Here is an 18,874-nt window from a genome sequence, read left to right on the forward strand (position 1 = left end):
TGTTTTTTTTGGATCTGTAATACAGAATAAAAATGAACACAACAGTTGCTACAACTAATTTGGCTTTGGCAAGTTACTAGCCAAATTCATACATGGTTTGATTGCAAAGTAAAAGTCAGATCAGACACACACACATCAAAATCTACATGTAATACAGTGCTAATGTGATTATGTAACAGAGGCTCCATCGACAATCCTCTACTAGTATTCAAATCCTCAAGGGCGGGGTCTCTTTTAGCCTTGCACGAGGACGCGGGGTCTCATCATATCCTACTTTTAAGGGTGGAGTCTGTTCTAACCACATGTCAAGGGAAGAGCTGGAATGTAGTGAATATCACTGGAGGGGAAGGTTGTGCCGATTCTGCTGACAAGAGGAAACACTTAAGAATATATACAAAAATACAATCATACATTTAAAACAACAAATCTCCCTCCACTGTCCCTCCCCAAGATCCAGCTAAAAAAGGCTAAACAGTTGCCCCATTTTTTATTAAATAAATCCATGTTACCTAGCCTTCTATATGACATTCCTTCAAATGCAGCTTCCTGCCCATCTCTGTGTGCCACTCTTGAAACGGCATCAAGTGAGATGCAGCGACTGGAGTCTGATCATTCGCCACTGATCACATGATATTGATGAAACGCCTGATGTTATCAGAAGAGCTGGGACCCCGAATAAACCCCACCTGATCTATATATATAAGAGATGTCATAACTTTACTTAATCGGTTAGCCAATCGGTTAGATCTTTGTCCGTTTTAAGAATCAGACTGATCCGGGCTTGTGTCATGGTTGGGGGAAGTTTTCCATTCTTTAATGATTCCATATGAACTTCTAACAAAAGTGGAGCCAGTTCTGTTGCATAAGATCTAAAAAACTCAGCGGCAAAACCATCTGGCCCCAGAACCTTGCCTGTGGACAAGGCCTTAATTACCTCGCCAAACTCCTCCAAGGTCATCTCAGAATCAAGAGAAGATTTTTTTCTCAGTTGTCAGTTTAGAGAGATCTAATGGTTCCTCAAAGTTCATCAGTAGACGAAGACGTGGAACTATAGAGGTCAAGAATTCTTTAAAATCATTATTAATATCAATGGCCGAGGTAAAAATGTCACCACCAGCCGATTTCACTGAGGGAATGGTGGAAAAACACTCTCTGTTTTATTATCTAGCCAGAAGTTTTCCTGTTTGGTCCCCCGACTCAAAGTCTGACTGTCTTGCCCTGAATAGCCAAAACTCCACCTTCTGCAACAAAATAGTGTTATATCTGTATTTCAATCGGGTCAATTCTCTGAGGCCATCAGATGACATTCGGCACTTCAGCTCTGCCTCGGCACTTTTAATATTCCCTTCCAACTCCACGAATTCTTGTGCTTTGGTTTGTTTGGTGAATGAGGCGTACTGTATGAAGTGAGTAGATACTCATGACTGCTGACCGGGAGCACCTCACACGCCGTTTCAGAGATGCTCTGACCCAATCATCTGGCCACAACAATTCAGCCCTTGTCAAAGTCACTCAGGTCTTCACTCCTGCCCATTTCTCCTGCATTCAACATGTTCACTGAGAACTGATTGTTTGTTTACCATCTACAATCATTGCTAACAATTCACCTGGTCATAATGTTTTGGCTCATCTGTGTAAGTTCTTTGATCATAGTCTTGACGGACAGTTTTGGAGATTATGTTCTTTCCCCTTTCAAGTAGATGTGTTGAATAACTCCCCGATTGCGTTCCAAACATGGGTGACAGTAGACTGATATGTAAACAATTATGTTTCTCGTGCACGCCAGATTCAAAAGGGTGAAGAGGAAGATTTCAGGGATTTAACATGTACAGTTCGATCTGTTCCTCACACAACGCTATCGAATGGCTTCTGCAGACTTGACATGTAGCGCACGAGTGATGTGGACACCTTTAATGTGCTTTTGGAGCAAATCTACGAACCACTCAAGAGATCTCTCGGGGCCCCGGGAGCGACAGACAGGAGACAACACCTCCAGCAGCGTGTGTGAACTCGTCAGCTGTGGAGAACTTCAGTGTTTTCCCACTGAACACTCTCTACAACACTCACTAACTCATGGACTGATTTATTCCTCGTTTTCCAGGTAAGATCCTGCTGCAGAAAGACCTTTGATATGTAATATTTCACATCTTTAAGCTGTTTAATGAGTTGGACATCGGGCTACATCTCAGTAACGACTATCAAGAGAACAATTGTGCTTTTCTCCAGCAGGACACAAACTGTCCTCAAACTATATATAATATTTATATTTCTGTAGTGTTTGTACTGTTGGGCAAACAAGTGGCACATGAAAACCTCACTGGCATTCTTTCAGGGAACAATTAACTATATAATGAAGGTAAATGTGAACTTAAATGTGTCTTAGGAGAAAGATTATCTTCCAGAAATGTCGGGGCGTGTTGTCACATGTGTTTAATGTGTTGCATTCAAGCTTTGGTACTTTAAAGTAGGCTATGCTGAATGTTATTTACATGTTATTTAAATGGAATATCACAGTAGATGTCCAAAATGTTGCTATTATTACTGTGTATATGTATATAACACATGTATTACCATGGTCTCAAATCTCAAGATAAGGCATTACAATGATACCAGGTTTAAAAATTGTAGATTTGTATAAATTGTTTTAATAAGTGCAGATTTATCTACATTATGATCACTCGTTTATGCTAATATCACGTAAGAAAATGCCTGAGGTTTGTGTGAATGGCCTTGAGTCAACATGTCAGGAAGAACCCATAACATCCGTTTCCATGACAACCAATCCCAGGACATTCCCTGATGTCCAGAGATCACAATGCAGGACGGGAAGGAAACACCACTGAAACGCTTCAGCAGCTGTAATAATCACAACACTGAAATAACCATCGGACAGTGAAAAGGGCTTTACAAGTGTAAACACATTTTATTTGTACTTTATTATCACTTTAACATATATAAATATTGAATATATATATACAGTACATATATGTCCACACACTTCTTTCTAAATGTGGCTACTTTATTATTTACGCTCAGAAAATGAACTTTCACTATCGTTACTTTTACTCATTTTCCCATGTTAATTTTACTAAAAAAAAATCATGTAACCAAAGGAACTTAAATTAGCAGAGTTGATTCAACTAAAGGTGTCTTGTCAGCTTAACCCGTGTGTGTTGGGACAACATTCATATTTTTGTGTACCAGACAATGGCCAGCGGGTCACCAGTGTGCTAATGGACCCGACGCGGAGAGTAAATGTTAATATTAAGTGTTATTTTATGTGTCTTTGTGCAAGAAGAGAAAAGTAGATTCTTGTTTGTGGCTAATGCTTTGTTATGGTGAGGTTTGTTTTAAAAGTGGAGCTTGAAACGAAGTTGAGGACCATTTTAAGTATTCTACATGTTGATTTATCCATTTCATAGTGACTCAATTGCACTCAATGCTTTCCACCAGCATGTGTTTAGCATAATAACTCTTCCTGTCTTAGCTAGCATATCACTAAAGACATTCAGAGTTACATGGGGCTGGCGATATGGACAAAATTGTGATCATGATAATCTTTTTAATATTGTTCGATATCGATATTTATCATATACATTTACACGTTGCACTTTCTTTTTTTATTTCAAAGTTGATGGAAGAAAAGAAGAAAAAATTAATAAACAGTCAAAATAGTCTCTATAAAACTGCCCAGGGGGTCCAGAGACGGCCAGAGGGGTCTGCGGGATCTTTCACCAATTTTACCGTCTTTTACCGTTTATCAATTGAAAATGAATGTTAAAGATCATCTGATTGTTCATAGTGACCAGTGTAGTGTTTGTTGGGATGTTTTTACATTATAGTTAAATATTTGTTATATTTCTTTAGATTCAGATACTCAAGTTTGGGGCACAGTGTGACTGTGGAGTGATGCTGAATGTGGGTTCAGGGGTGTCCCGAGAGAACATTTACAAAACATTTGTATATTTTCATTAAAGTGAGAGACTCGTCGACCAACTAGTGATTTTAGTCTTTCCTTTTCCATTCCAGACATCTCATTAATATTCACAAAATTAGAACCGAAATCGATTTGTTTATTGGATTAGTTTATTATTAAAGGCTCGTAACACGCTGATTTATAAAGACACATTTAGAAGGGAAAAACGTTTTGGTCTTAAAAGCTGCTTTGAAACCTCGTTAACTCATGAGGCGCTTCAAGTCTACACACATGCAGGAAAAGAGGTGACGCGTGCGGAGCGGGGCGGGGCAGAAATGATGCAGGTTTGGTGCTAGAGAACAATATTGAAGATTACAGCGCAGAAAGATCAGAGCTGTCGTCCACATCACTGTTGTTCTGTCGCGCTCTTCACTAGAGACGATGAGAGGACGCACCCGTTGTCCTGAAGCCTTGATGGAATCAATCCAGTGTCCGACGTAGCCTAATCGTTAGCAAGGCAGCTAGCATTAGCAAGTTCATCCAGTCTGACCCTACGTAACCACGGGTGCATTGTGAGCGAAGCTGAGAGCGTTTTCTATGAAAGCGAGCGTTATGCTCACAAGGTGGATCGTAGGATTGGCAGCGGTGCGGTGCGACTCTCTCCTAGCGCTGTGAGCGCCTTTGAGCGGATTTCGTCCGCCCCAGTGGAAACTAGCCTGAGAAAGCCAAACTGCTTGTGTTTTAGCGACACACAGTAAATATTGAAAATTCCTCTAAAGCTTATCGTGGATTTTCTTTATCGTGATATCGATATCGTTTTATCGCCCAGCCCTATTTTGACGTTAAAAAGGGTTTACTTGATTCAGTGAAGTCGCCTTAAGATGTCAAATTACAAGGTACTTTTAATGTAAGAAAACTCATTAAAAACTCGTGGAACAACTGATTAAATCAAGTTCAGCCAAATAGTTATTTTAAATTGTAGAAAGTTTTTAGAGCTGTCAGAATTAACATGATAACATAATTAATATAAAAGCTTAACATGTTCATTTTTATTAATCGCAATTAACGTGTTTACAGTTAATAAGGCATAAACACTGGTGTGACAGGTGCAACCTTTGTAATGTGTCCGTCCGGAGTCATTACAGTGACGCACACTTCACTAAACACACCCACGGTGAGCCTACAAGCTTAGCATCAAATAGCATAAGGCGGCGGTCCCATAGACATTCTATAGGCGGTACTGTCGTAGCACGCTAGTTGACTGTTACACTCAGCTGCAGAGGTTATAATCTCAATAAATAAATCATCTCTGACTTCCCTCAGCGATTCAATTATGGAGTGGTGGTGGTGTAGTGGTCTAAGCACATAACTCGTAATCTGGTAATCAGAAGGTCGCTGGTTTGAGCCCCACAGTCACCACCATTGTGTCCTTGAGTAAGACACTTAACTCCAGGTTGCTCCGGGGGGATTGTCCCTGTAATAAGTGCTCTGTATAATACATTGGTAATCATAAGGTTGCTGGTTCGAACCCCACAGTCACCACCATTGTGTCCTTGAGTAAGACACTTAACTCCAGGTTGCTCCGGGGGGATTGTCCCTGTAATAAGTGCTCTGTATAATACATTGGTAATCATAAGGTTGCTGGTTCGAACCCCACAGTCACCACCATTGTGTCCTTGAGTAAGACACTTAACTCCAGGTTGCTCCGGGGGGATTGTCCCTGTAATAAGTGCTCTGTATAATACATTGGTAATCATAAGGTTGCTGGTTCGAACCCCACAGTCACCACCATTATGTCCTTGAGTAAGGCACTTAACTCCAGGTTGCTCCGGGGGGATTGTCCCTGTAATAAGGGCTCTGTATAATACATTGGTACTCAGAAGGTTGCTGGTTCGATCCCCACAGTCACCACCATTGTGTCCTTGAGTAAGACACTTAACTCCAGGTTGTTCCGGGGGGATTGTCCCTGTAATAAGTGCTCTGTAAGTCACTTTGGATAAAAGCGTCTGCCAAATGCATAAATGTAAATAAATGTAAATGGAGAAATGAGCTCTTAATGTTTTTTGATGTATAAAACAAGCACACATGGGACTTGTGATAGAAATAAAGTGTTTTCAGCCAATGTAAGACATGTTCATCACAGAAGCCCATCAAGCCTTAACCAAAACACACAAGCAGACATTTTGTCTTTGGTTTGGCTCTGACACGAATCATGAACGCAGCTTCACGATTGCTGTAATAAAGCAGATCAGTCTGCCGGCAGATTCATATAGTGGAGAGTTTAAGAGATTTAACGCCCATTGCAATGAACCTAAGTGAAGACTAGTTCAGTCAATTACTCACACTCCCACTTAGACTTTGGGAAACGTTTATAACTTGAATTGGTGATATTTTAGTGCATTTTTATCTTCATACTGTGGAGGCTTTGTTTGGAAAATGTTAATAAAGCATTATATTGCTACATATTGTTTCCTTTTCTTAGTTAGTTAATAAAATACAATTGTTCATTGTGCATGAACTAATATTAACAAACACAACTTTTGATTTAAATGTGTGTTTAAATGAACATTGACTGAGATTCATTAATGCTTTAAAAGTGTGTAAATGTTCATGTCTGTTAATAGATGTAACCTTATTATAACGTGTTTAAAGATTGTAAAAGATCAAACTATCGTGCATTAATGGTCATAATCAGTCTGCTAATGTTCCTCTCACGACTGATCTAATGAAATAATCTGCTCTGTTCTGCAGCAGGAGGAAGAGTGTGACAGCCTTCATCAGTCAGGTGAGGTGTTCCTCTGCTCACCTTTCATTGATTTCATTTCGACAATGGGAGATTAACATGGCTTTGATGTTTCAGTATAGCTTCTTCAGATTAGTGTGAGTGTTACAAAGTAACTAATCGCTGTAATCAAATTACTTTTATGGAGAAAGTAGTGTAACACATTACAGCTACTGACATTCAGTGACGGGAACTTCAGCTGCACATAATTCTGAAGGATTATTTAGGAACAATACATAATAAATGTGATTATGTTCATATGAGCGTCTGTTTGCGTGTGTGTGACAGAAGTCGTTAATATGTCGTTGCTAGGTAGAAACATGTATGTTGAGTGTATGACTTCAAATTAAAACTTAAAATATTTCTGTGAAAAGTGTTTGAGAAAGTAACCTAAAAGTAAAGCCATTAGTAATGATATTACTTTTTCAATGAGTAAAGTAATCTGATTACAATTTCAGATTAGTAATTAGTAAAAACACTGTTTAACTTCGAACTGCTGAATGACGTGTTCAGTCTTGTTCGTGAAACGATTGATCGGAGGATGTGTGTGAAGGTGTTCTCTGGGCTGAAGGACATGGACTCTCTGAAGAAGGAACTGGAGGAGGAGCTTAAACTCAACCCTGAAGATCTGAGGAGTCACGCCTGGTATCACGGGCCGCTGTCGCGCGAGGTGTGTCTGTGAGCGGTCCCATGCTAACATTTATAAGATGTATGATGTGTATTTGGACTGTAAGATGTGTATTTGGTGTGTTCCTGTAGGGTGCGGAGCAGTTGTTGTGTCGGGACGGTGATTTTGTGGTGCGTGATTCCAGCTCCAGCGCAGGTGATTATGTTCTGAGCTGCATGTGGAACAATCAACACGTGCATTTCAAAATCATACGTGTCGTTCTGAGACCCAAACAGGTACTGCATGTGTCCTGGCCTTTCTCATGGGAACAAACCATCTGATATTGAGTATTCTGAGAGTGTGTGTGTGTGTGTGTAGGGTTACTCCCGCGTTTTGTTCCAATTTGAGAACGATCAGTTCGACAACATTCCTGCGTTAATTCGATTCCACGTCGGCGGACGGCGTCCCATCTCAACTTCCTCCGGAGCGGTTATCTTCCATCCAATCACGCGCACCCTGCCTCTACGCATCATCAGTGAGCGCCAGGCTGCAAAATCATCAAGCTCATCTCATTGGTCGAGAGGTCAGAGCAAGAGGCGGAGCCTGAGTTCCTCTCAGAATGACACACTACAGGTCAACAACATCCTGCTCAGGTAAACACACAGATCTGTTACTACACAACACCAGAACACTCCGCTAAACAATCCCAGAGTCAGAGCTAGTGCATGTGTGCTTTCTGTAGTGTAGTGTGTGTGTTGTTGCTGTGGTAACCGTGTGTGTGTGTGTGTGTGTGTGTGTGTGTGTAGGAGTGGCAGTCAGCCTGCTAACCTGGAGACAGTGGGGAGACCATCTCTACAGTCTGCACATTCTGACAGCAACCTCCGCACCGGTACTACACGCTAGCAACCACACAGAACACCCTAGCAACATATAGCCAATCACATTTTTTCAGAACATGTTAAATCAACAGCCTAATTTTAACAAGTCAGTTTGATTAATTCTATAAAAATAACACATTAAAAAAGATTAACACAATTATACACCAACGGAACAAGTACCAGCTTCATGTTATTAGCAGTCTCAGTCAGCAGGGGGCAGTAAGTGCAGCTCCAGCTGTACACACAACAAACCAACAGATGCAATATACTGACCTCTTTTTCTGAACCGTTTTCCTATCAAGGGACGAGTATTTCTGAAATTACAGTATTTGCTGGTTTAAATAAATGCACTGATGCATTCTGTACGCGCTAACACAGCAAGACTTTAAATGATATAGTATTTTGTGTTGTTATTATTTAAAATTATTTGAATTATTATCTATTATTATTTATTATATTACAGTTAAAATCAAGGCTATTTTTATGCTTATTAAATATATTCCGGAGGCCTCGTGAAGCAGTTCAAATGGACTTGCGGGGCACATACAGCCCTGAGGCCGGAGGCTCCCCATGCCTCCTTTACTCGGATGCCATAATGAAATGTCTTTAAATGATCTGAATTATTATATATTATGTCTGTCAATCAATTGCACTTTTTAAATCTAATTAATTACACACCAATCAATTAATCGGTATCACATACACTGATGAGCCAAAACATTATGACCACCTGCCTAATATGCTGTTGGCCCTACGAGTGCCTCCAAAACTGCGCCAACCCGCCAAGGCATGGAGTCTACAAGACCCCTGAAGGTGTCCTGTGTGTATCTGGCACCAAGACATCAGCAGCAGATCCTTCAAGTCCTGTAAGTTGTGAGGTGGAGCCGCCGTGGATCAGACATGTTGGTCCAGCACATTCCACAGATAAAATCTGGAGAATTTGGAGGCCAAGGCAACACCTTGTTGGATCTTGTTGCTGTAATGTGTGCAGTGAGGCGGGCGCATTATCCTTCTGAAAGAGGTCACTGACATTAATGAGCATTTGGCACCCAACACCCTGTCACCAGTTTGTGGTTTGTCCCTCCTCGGACCACTGTCGGTAGATACTCACCACTGCTGACCGGGAGCACCCCACCAGCCGTTTCAGAGATGCTCTGACCCAGTCACCTGGCCATAATAATTTGGTCCTTGATTGATCACTCACCATCTAATCTACCCAGACCTTGACCTGTGACCTTGTTAGGAGATGATCAACGTTATTCACTTCACCTGTGAGTGGTCATAATGTTTTGGCTCATCAGTGTATATTGAATTAGATATATTTGGTGGCCTTCATCAGCAAATGTATATAATTAAATAAAAAAAAAAGTATTAAAATAAAAATTGTCATTTGTATTTGAATCGATTGAATATTGTTTGTGCAGGTGTACCTCAGACGAGTCCATCACAGGAGTTAAGCCCCGCCCCCATTTCGCCAGTGTTCCGCACAGGAAGTGAACCTCTACTCAGCCCAGCCAATTCCTGCGCCACTAGGCTTAGCCAATCAGGTCTCGGCGGCTCACCTTTCCGTGGCTCCGATGGACAGCTGCATTCTCGGGCGCCGCCCAAACCGCTGCGGATCACCATCCTGTCCCCCCCCACTCCGACCGTTTCGGAGGACGACCCTGTCGATCTCTATGGCGAGCTGGTGCCACAGGTGAGAGTATACCACCTTAAAGTCAACATGAAATCAAAATGAACCCTACTACTGTATCTACCATTTCTTATGTCATGTTCCTAATCCTTTAATATACATTTAGTAATGAGAATATAGAGAGTAAATACAGTATGTCCTCTGACCTCATGTAGGTTCCAGTCACCATGTTGCCCAAAGGTCACGCGACGCAGCTCCGTGCTCAGGAGAAATGGACCAGTCGCGCGCGTCTCACCGAAACTAGCTTTGGGTTCCTAGAGGCGCAGAAACAGGAAGAAAATCGCCGGTCGGGACAGACAGCGATGGAGACGATGAAGGACACGGACTGGCATTTTGAGCGTCCACAGACTGAGACCTCCTCATGTTTTCGTCTGGAGGATTTCCACTCGCTTCTGCTGCCGGAGAACAATCGTCCACTGGATCAGACCACACTTCTCAAAGTCAAAGATCTGCTGACGCACACCGACGCCAGGACCACTGCGTTACACATGCTCAGTGTCAACTGTCAGGTACAGCACGCAACATTTCCACCTGAACTTCAATGAAAACATTCTCATTTTTTGTCTCTCTTTCTGTCAGGTGGCTCGAGTCACAGGTGTGACGGTGGAGCAGAAGAGGATTATGGGAGTCGAAACAGGTTTAGAGCTCATCACACTACCACACGGAGGCCAGCTGAGACAAGACCTGTTGGAGAGGTGCGTGTCATAGTGATGATGATTATGTTATGGTACATGATGATGTGTGAAGATGTCATGTGATGTTCCCGTCAGGCATCATGTGATGGCTCTGGGCATCGCAGTGGATCTTCTGGGCTGTACGGGGATGGTGGGTCAGCGGGCGACTGTCCTGCACAAGACCATTCAGCTGGCACAAGAACTGCGGCACACCACACATGACCTGTACGCCTTCTCTGCTGTCATGAAGGCCCTGGAGATGCCGCAGGTGTGTGTGTGTGTGTGTGTGTGTGTATGTACTGTAGGTGGTGAAGCTGTATATGACACTGATCTGATGTGTGTGTGTTTGTGTGTGTGTGTGTGTGGTGAAGCTGTATATGACACTGATCTGATGTGTGTGTGTTTGTGTGTGTGTGTGTGTGGTGAAGCTGTATATGACACTGATCTGATGTGTGTGTGTTTGTGTGTATGTGTGAGCGTGTATTTATCACTTCGTGGGGACCAAATGTCCCCATAAGGATAGTAAAACCCGAAATTTTAGACCTTGTGGGGACATTTTGTCGGTCCCCATGAGGAAAACAGCTTATAAATCATACTAAATTATGTTTTTTGAAAAGGTAAAAATGCAGAATGTTTTCTGTGAGGGTTAGGTTTAGGGGTAGGGTTAGGTTTAGGGGATAGAATATAAAGTTTGTACAGTATAAAAACCATTATGTCTATGGAAAGTCCCCATAAAACATGGAAACACAACATGTGTGTTGTGTGTGTGTGTGTGTGTGTGTGTGTGTGTGTGTGGGGGGTGGTGAAGCTGTATATGACACTGATCTGATGTGTGTGTGTGTGTGTGTGTGTGTATGTGTGTGTGTAGGTGGTGAAGCTGTATATGACACTGATCTGATGTGTGTGTGTGTGTGTGTATGTGTGTGTGTAGGTGGTGAAGCTGTATATGACACTGATCTGATGTTTGTGTGTGTGTGTGTGTGTGTGTGTGTGTGTAGGTGGTGAGGTTGGAGATGACGTGGAGAGCGTTAAGGCAGAATTACACTGACAGTGCTGTGATGTTTGAAAAGAGTCTCAAACCCTTCATGAAATCACTTAATGAAGGAGACGGTGAGCGTGTGTCTGTGTGTGTATTGTGTAGTTTAAAAAATGTTTAAAGGTGTCTGTTTCAATGCTTAATGATGTCTAATATTTTCTGTATGTAGTGTTGTGTAGTTCACAGTGTATGTTGTGTATACTTTACAGTGAGTGCTGTGTAGTTTGCAGTGTATGTTGTGTATACTTTACAGTGAGTGCTGTGTAGTTTGCAGTGTATGTTGTGTATACTTTACAGTGAGTGCTGTGTAGTTTACAGTGTATGTTGTGTATACTTTACAGTGAGTGTTGTGTAGTTTACAGTGAGTGTTGTGTAGTTCACAGTGTATGTTGTGTATACTTTACAGTGAGTGCTGTGTAGTTTACAGTGTATGTTGTGTATACTTTACAGTGAGTGCTGTGTAGTTTGCAGTGTATGTTGTGTATACTTTACAGTGAGTGTGGTGTAGTTTACAGTGTATGTTGTGTATACTTTACAGTGAGTGTTGTGTAGTTTACAGTGTATGTTGTGTACAGGTCCTTCTCAAAAAATTAGCATATTGTGATAAAGTTCATTATTTTCCATAATGTAATGATAAAAATTAAACTTTCATATATTTTAGATTCATTGCACACCAACTGAAATATTTCAGGTCTTTTATTGTTTTAATACTGATGATTTTGGCATACAGCTCATGAAAACCCAAAATTCCTATCTCAAAAAATTAGCATATTTCATCCGACCAATAAAAGAAGTGCTTTTAATACAAAAAAAAAGTCAACCTTCAAATAATTATGTTCAGTTATGCACTCAATACTTGGTCGGGAATCCTTTTGCAGAAATGACTGCTTCAATGCGGCGTGGCATGGAGGCAATCAGCCTGTGGCACTGCTGAGGTGTTATGGAGGCCCAGGATGTTTCGATAGCGGCCTTAAGCTCATCCAGAGTGTTGGGTCTTGCGTCTCTCAACTTTCTCTTCACAATATCCCACAGATTCTCTATGGGGTTCAGGTCAGGAGAGTTGGCAGGCCAATTGAGCACAGTAATACCATGGTCAGTAAACCATTTACCAGTGGTTTTGGCACTGTGAGCAGGTGCCAGGTCGTGCTGAAAAATGAAATCTTCATCTCCATAAAGCTTTTCAGCAGATGGAAGCATGAAGTGCTCCAAAATCTCCTGATAGCTAGCTGCATTGACCCTGCCCTTGATAAAACACAGTGGACCAACACCAGCAGCTGACATGGCACCCCAGACCATCATTCCTTCTCCCCAGTCTTCCTCCAGACTCTGGCACCTTGATTTCGAATGACATGCAAAATTTGCTTTCATCCGAAAAAAGTACTTTGGACCACTGAGCAACAGTCCAGTGCTGCTTCTCTGTAGCCCAGGTCAGGCGCTTCTGCCGCTGTTTCTGGTTCAAAAGTGGCTTGACCTGGGGAATGCGGCACCTGTAGCCCATTTCCTGCACACGCCTGTGCACGGTGGCTCTGGATGTTTCTACTCCAGACTCAGTCCACTGCTTCCGCGAGGTCCCCAAGGTCTGGAATCGGTCCTTCTCCACAATCTCCCTCAGGGTCCGGTCACCTCTTCTCGTTGTGCAGCGTTTTTGCCACACTTTTTCCTTCCCACAGACTTCCCACTGAGGTGCCTTGATACAGCACTCTGGGAACAGCCTATTTGTTCAGAAATTTCTTTCTGTGTCTTACCCTCTTGCTTGAGGGTGTCAATGATGGCCTTCTGGACAGCAGTCAGGTCGGCAGTCTTACCCATGATTGCGGTTTTGAGTATTGAAACAGGCTGGGAGTTTTTAAAAGCCTCAGGAATCTTTTGCAGGTGTTTAGAGTTAATTAGTTGATTCAGATGATTAGGTTTATAGCTCGTTTAGAGACCCTTTTCATGATATGCTAATTTTTTGAGATAGGAATTTTGGGTTTTCATGAGCTGTATGCCAAAATCATCAGTATTAAAACAATAAAAGACCTGAAATATTTCAGTTGGTGTGCAATGAATCTAAAATATATGAAAGTTTAGTTTTTATCATTACATTATGGAAAATAATGAACTTTATCACAATATGCTAATTTTTTGAGAAGGACCTGTATACTTTACAGTGAGTGCTGTGTAGTTCGCAGTGTATGTTGTGTATACTTTACAGTGAGTGTTGTGTAGTTTACAGTGAGTGTTGTGTAGTTTACAGTGAGTGTTGTGTAGTTTACAGTGTATGTTGTGTATACTTTACAGTGAGTGTTGTGTAGTTTGCAGTGTATGTTGTGTATACTTTACAGTGAGTGTTGTGTAGTTTACAGTGAGTGTTGTGTAGTTTACAGTGAGTGTTGTGTAGTTTACAGTGTATGTTGTGTATACTTTACAGTGAGTGTTGTGTAGTTTACAGTGTATGTTGTGTATACTTTACAGTGAGTGTTGTGTAGTTTGCAGTGTATGTTGTGTATACTTTACAGTGAGTGTTGTGTAGTTTACAGTGAGTGTTGTGTAGTTTACAGTGTATGTTGTGTATACTTTACAGTGAGTGTTGTGTAGTTTACAGTGTATGTTGTGTATACTTTACAGTGAGTGCTGTGTAGTTTACAGTGTATGTTGTGTATACTTTACAGTGAGTGTTGTGTAGTTTGCAGTGTATGTTGTGTATACTTTACAGTGAGTGTTGTGTAGTTTACAGTGAGTGTTGTGTAGTTTACAGTGAGTGTTGTGTAGTTTACAGTGTATGTTGTGTATACTTTACAGTGAGTGTTGTGTAGTTTGCAGTGTATGTTGTGTATACTTTACAGTGAGTGTTGTGTAGTTTACAGTGAGTGTTGTGTAGTTTACAGTGTATGTTGTGTATACTTTACAGTGAGTGTTGTGTAGTTTGCAGTGTATGTTGTGTATACTTTACAGTGAGTGCTGTGTAGTTCACAGTGTATGTTGTGTATACTTTACAGTGAGTGTTGTGTAGTTTACAGTGAGTGTTGTGTAGTTTACAGTGTATGTTGTGTATACTTTACAGTGAGTGTTGTGTAGTTTGCAGTGTATGTTGTGTATACTTTACAGTGAGTGCTGTGTAGTTCGCAGTGTATGTTGTGTATACTTTACAGTGAGTGTTGTGTAGTTTACAGTGAGTGTTGTGTAGTTTACAGTGTATGTTGTGTATACTTTACAGTGAGTGCTGTGTAGTTTACAGTGTATGTTGTGTATACTTTACAGTGAGTGCTGTGTAGTTTACAGTGTATGTTGTGTATACTTTACAGTGAGTGTTGTGTAGTTTACAGTGTATGTTGTGTATACTTTACAGTGAGTGCTGTGTAGTTTACAGTGTATGTTGTGTATACTTTACAGTGAGTGCTGTGTAGTTTACAGTGTATGTTGTGTATACTTTACAGTGAGTGCTGTGTAGTTTACAGTGTATGTTGCGTATACTTTACAGTGAGTGTTGTGTAGTTTACAGTGAGTGCTGTGTAGTTTACAGTGTATGTTGTGTATACTTTACAGTGAGTGCTGTGTAGTTTACAGTGTATGTTGTGTATACTTTACAGTGAGTGTTGTGTAGTTTACAGTGAGTGTTGTGTAGTTTACAGTGTATGTTGTGTATACTTTACAGTGAGTGCTGTGTAGTTTACAGTGTATGTTGTGTATACTTTACAGTGAGTGCTGTGTAGTTTACAGTGTATGTTGTGTATACTTTACAGTGAGTGCTGTGTAGTTTACAGTGTATGTTGTGTATACTTTACAGTGAGTGCTGTGTAGTTTACAGTGTATGTTGTGTATACTTTACAGTGAGTGTTGTGTAGTTTGCAGTGTATGTTGTGTATACTTTACAGTGAGTGCTGTGTAGTTCGCAGTGTATGTTGTGTATACTTTACAGTGAGTGTTGTGTAGTTTACAGTGAGTGTTGTGTAGTTTACAGTGTATGTTGTGTATACTTTACAGTGAGTGCTGTGTAGTTTACAGTGTATGTTGCGTATACTTTACAGTGTATGTTGTGTATACTTTACAGTGAGTGCTGTGTAGTTTACAGTGTATGTTGCGTATACTTTACAGTGAGTGCTGTGTAGTTTACAGTGTATGTTGTATACTTTACAGTGAGTGCTGTGTAGTTTACAGTGTATGTTGTGTATACTTTACAGTGAGTGTTGTGTAGTTTACAGTGTATGTTGTATACTTTACAGTGAGTGTTGTGTAGTTTACAGTGTATGTTGCGTATACTTTACAGTGAGTGTTGTGTAGTTTACAGTGTATGTTGCGTATACTTTACAGTGAGTGCTGTGTAGTTTACAGTGTATGTTGTATACTTTACAGTGAGTGCTGTGTAGTTTACAGTGTATGTTGTGTATACTTTACAGTGAGTGTTGTGTAGTTTACAGTGTATGTTGTGTAGTTTACAGTGTATGTTGTGTATACTTTACAGTGAGTGTTGTGTAGTTTACAGTGTATGTTGTGTATACTTTACAGTGAGTGCTGTGTAGTTCACAGTGTATGTTGTGTATACTTTACAGTGAGTGTTGTGTAGTTTACAGTGAGTGTTGTGTAGTTTACAGTGTATGTTGTGTATACTTTACAGTGAGTGTTGTGTAGTTTACAGTGTATGTTGTGTATACTATACAGTGAGTTCTGTGTAGTTTGCAGTGTATGTTGTGTATACTTTACAGTGAGTGCTGTGTAGTTTACAGTGTATCTTGTGTATAGTGAGTGCTGTGTAGTTTACAGTGTATCTTGTGTATACTTTACAGTGAGTGCGGTGTAGTTTGCAGTGTATGTTGTGTATACTTTACAGTGAGTGTTGTGTAGTTTACAGTGAGTGTTGTGTAGTTTACAGTGTATGTTGTGTATACTTTACAGTGAGTGTTGTGTAGTTTACAGTGTATGTTGTGTATACTTTACAGTGAGTGCTGTGTAGTTCACAGTGTATGTTGTGTATACTTTACAGTGAGTGTTGTGTAGTTTACAGTGAGTGTTGTGTAGTTTACAGTGTATGTTGTGTATACTTTACAGTGAGTGCTGTGTAGTTTGCAGTGTATGTTGTGTATACTTTACAGTGAGTGCTGTGTAGTTTACAGTGTATGTTGCGTATACTTTACAGTGAGTGCTGTGTAGTTTACAGTGTATGTTGCGTATACTTTACAGTGAGTGCTGTGTAGTTTACAGTGTATGTTGCGTATACTTTACAGTGAGTACTGTGTAGTTTGCAGTGTATGTTGCGTATACTTTACAGTGAGTGTTGTGTAGTTTACAGTGTATGTTGCGTATACTTTACAGTGAGTGCTGTGTAGTTTACAGTGTATGTTGCGTATACTTTACAGTGAGTGCTGTGTAGTTTACAGTGTATGTTGCGTATACTTTACAGTGAGTGCTGTGTAGTTTACAGTGTATGTTGCGTATACTTTACAGTGTATGTTGTGTAGTTTACAGTGAGTGCTGTGTAGTTTACAGAGTATATTGTGTATACTTTACAGTGAGTGTTGTGTAGTTTACAGTGTATGTTGTGTATACGTTACAGTGAGTGCTGTGTAGTTTACAGTGTATGTTGTGTATACTTTACAGTGAGTGTTGTGTAGTTTACAGTGTATGTTGTGTATACTTTACAGTGAGTGCTGTGTAGTTTACAGTGTATGTTGTGTATACTTTACAGTGAGTGTTGTGTAGTTTACAGTGTATGTTGTGTATACTTTACAGTGAGTGTTGTGTAGTTTACAGTGTATGTTGTGTATACTTTACAGTGAGTGTTGTGTAGTTTACAGTGTATGTTGTGTATACTTTACAGTGAGTGTTGTGTAGTTTACAGTGTATGTTGTGTATACTTTACAGTGAGTGCTGTGTAGTTTACAGTGTATGTTGTGTATACTTTACAGTGAGTGCTGTGTAGTTTACAGTCTATGTTGTGTATACAGTGAGTGTTTTGCAGTTTACAGTGTATGTTGTGCATCTTTTAGACTCTGTTGTGTCGGGGCCGTTGTCTCTGCCTCACATGGTGCCGTTGTTGAGTTTGATGGAGGGAGAGCAGGACATTGTGGAATCGACAGGCAGAGGCTGCCAGCTGCTCTACAACCTGCTACAGTCAGCACGCAACGCTGCACTACACGCCAACGACTGCACACTGCATGCTTACAGCCTGCTCTCTGGTAAACACACACACACACACACACACACACACACACACAATGAAGAGTCATTATGATGATGTGACACGATAACTGACATGTCACTCTTCTGTCAGCTGGTTGGGAGCCTATCCCAGAGCTGATGGAGGTGTTTCAGACAGAGTTTGCTCTTCGTCTCTTCTGGGGCCAAACAGGCGCAAAGGCCGAACGGAAGGAGCGCTACACCAAATTCAACAGGATACTAACGGTGCTGTCCAACAAACTGGAACCAGACAAAACCTCTGAAGTTTGACGTCCTAATCTTAAAGGGATATTCCACCCACAAATGAAAATACTGTTATTTACTCACCCTCATGCGAAGAGAAGACATCCTGACATAAATCCAGGCCGCTCCGTACCATACAATGAAAGTGAATGGAGTATGTTGACATAACAAATCATAATGTATCATAAAAGTACTACATACCACTCTTGTTAAGTCATATGATGTTTTCTGTGTGAAAAACAGATCCCAAATTAAATTGATATTCACTGAAAATAATCCCTTCCAGTGAGCTGTTAACCAATCAATCAATCAATCAATCAATCAATAACTGGATCAATCGATTCAATTTCTGGATCTGACTCACAAGAACATTAACTCATGAATGGGAGTAAAAAATATCATTTTTATATTTGGGAGAACTATTCCTCTACTCATCAATGCCATCTGCTGGAGGAAACAGGAACAAAGCCATCCTACAACCAATTCTGATTGGCTATCTAGAGAAAAGGGGATGGGCTTCTGAAAACTGCTTGAGATTGATATTCCTGACATTTAGTCTCAATCCAGCAGGAAATGAGATGACCTTGGGCAGACTCCTCACTTTAAAAAATGGTTTTAAAAATGTTGATTTTACTCACATTTGTATGATTGTTGTTCTTCTATTTTATAATGGTTACCAAAACCAGCTTAAGGTGCATTATTGTCACCAACTGGACTGAATGTGGCATTGTGATTGGTCCAATTCTATGCGTGTTGAGTTAATGGTAATTAATTAAAATGGAAATTAATATATCAAACTGTGGCAGATTCATTCACACACAATTGAAATATTTAAGGAATGTCTTGTGTTGGGTACTATTGAAACTCAATCTGTTGATTTCCACAGAAAATA

General features: G+C 40.6%; 1 protein-coding gene across 7 annotated transcripts in view; it reads left to right on the forward strand.

Annotated features, from left to right (window-relative positions):
* LOC127643405 (breast cancer anti-estrogen resistance protein 3 homolog) overlaps positions 1-18,788 on the forward strand; it is a 25,792-nt gene extending 7,004 nt beyond the window's left edge. For 2 of the 7 annotated variants that reach the window (XM_052126104.1, XM_052126105.1), the window contains 12 exons: positions 6,668-6,701; positions 7,252-7,368; positions 7,458-7,601; positions 7,684-7,958; positions 8,112-8,194; positions 9,608-9,879; positions 10,032-10,385; positions 10,456-10,571; positions 10,647-10,818; positions 11,549-11,660; positions 17,550-17,738; positions 17,834-18,788. In XM_052126104.1, coding sequence (XP_051982064.1) covers positions 6,668-6,701; positions 7,252-7,368; positions 7,458-7,601; positions 7,684-7,958; positions 8,112-8,194; positions 9,608-9,879; positions 10,032-10,385; positions 10,456-10,571; positions 10,647-10,818; positions 11,549-11,660; positions 17,550-17,738; positions 17,834-18,009 — 2,044 coding nt within the window. In that variant the 3' untranslated portion in view covers positions 18,010-18,788. Of the gene's footprint in view, positions 1-1,644; positions 2,102-6,667; positions 6,702-7,211; positions 7,369-7,457; positions 7,602-7,683; positions 7,959-8,111; positions 8,195-9,607; positions 9,880-10,031; positions 10,386-10,455; positions 10,572-10,646; positions 10,819-11,548; positions 11,661-17,549; positions 17,739-17,833 lie in introns of those variants that run through there. The other 5 variants (XM_052126108.1, XM_052126109.1, XM_052126106.1 and 2 more) reach the window with 5 other exon arrangements.
* Positions 18,789-18,874: the final 86 nt, after the last annotated feature.

Source organism: Xyrauchen texanus, chromosome 5, assembly GCF_025860055.1.
Source record: "Xyrauchen texanus isolate HMW12.3.18 chromosome 5, RBS_HiC_50CHRs, whole genome shotgun sequence".
NCBI classification, from domain to species: Eukaryota; Metazoa; Chordata; class Actinopteri; order Cypriniformes; family Catostomidae; genus Xyrauchen; species Xyrauchen texanus.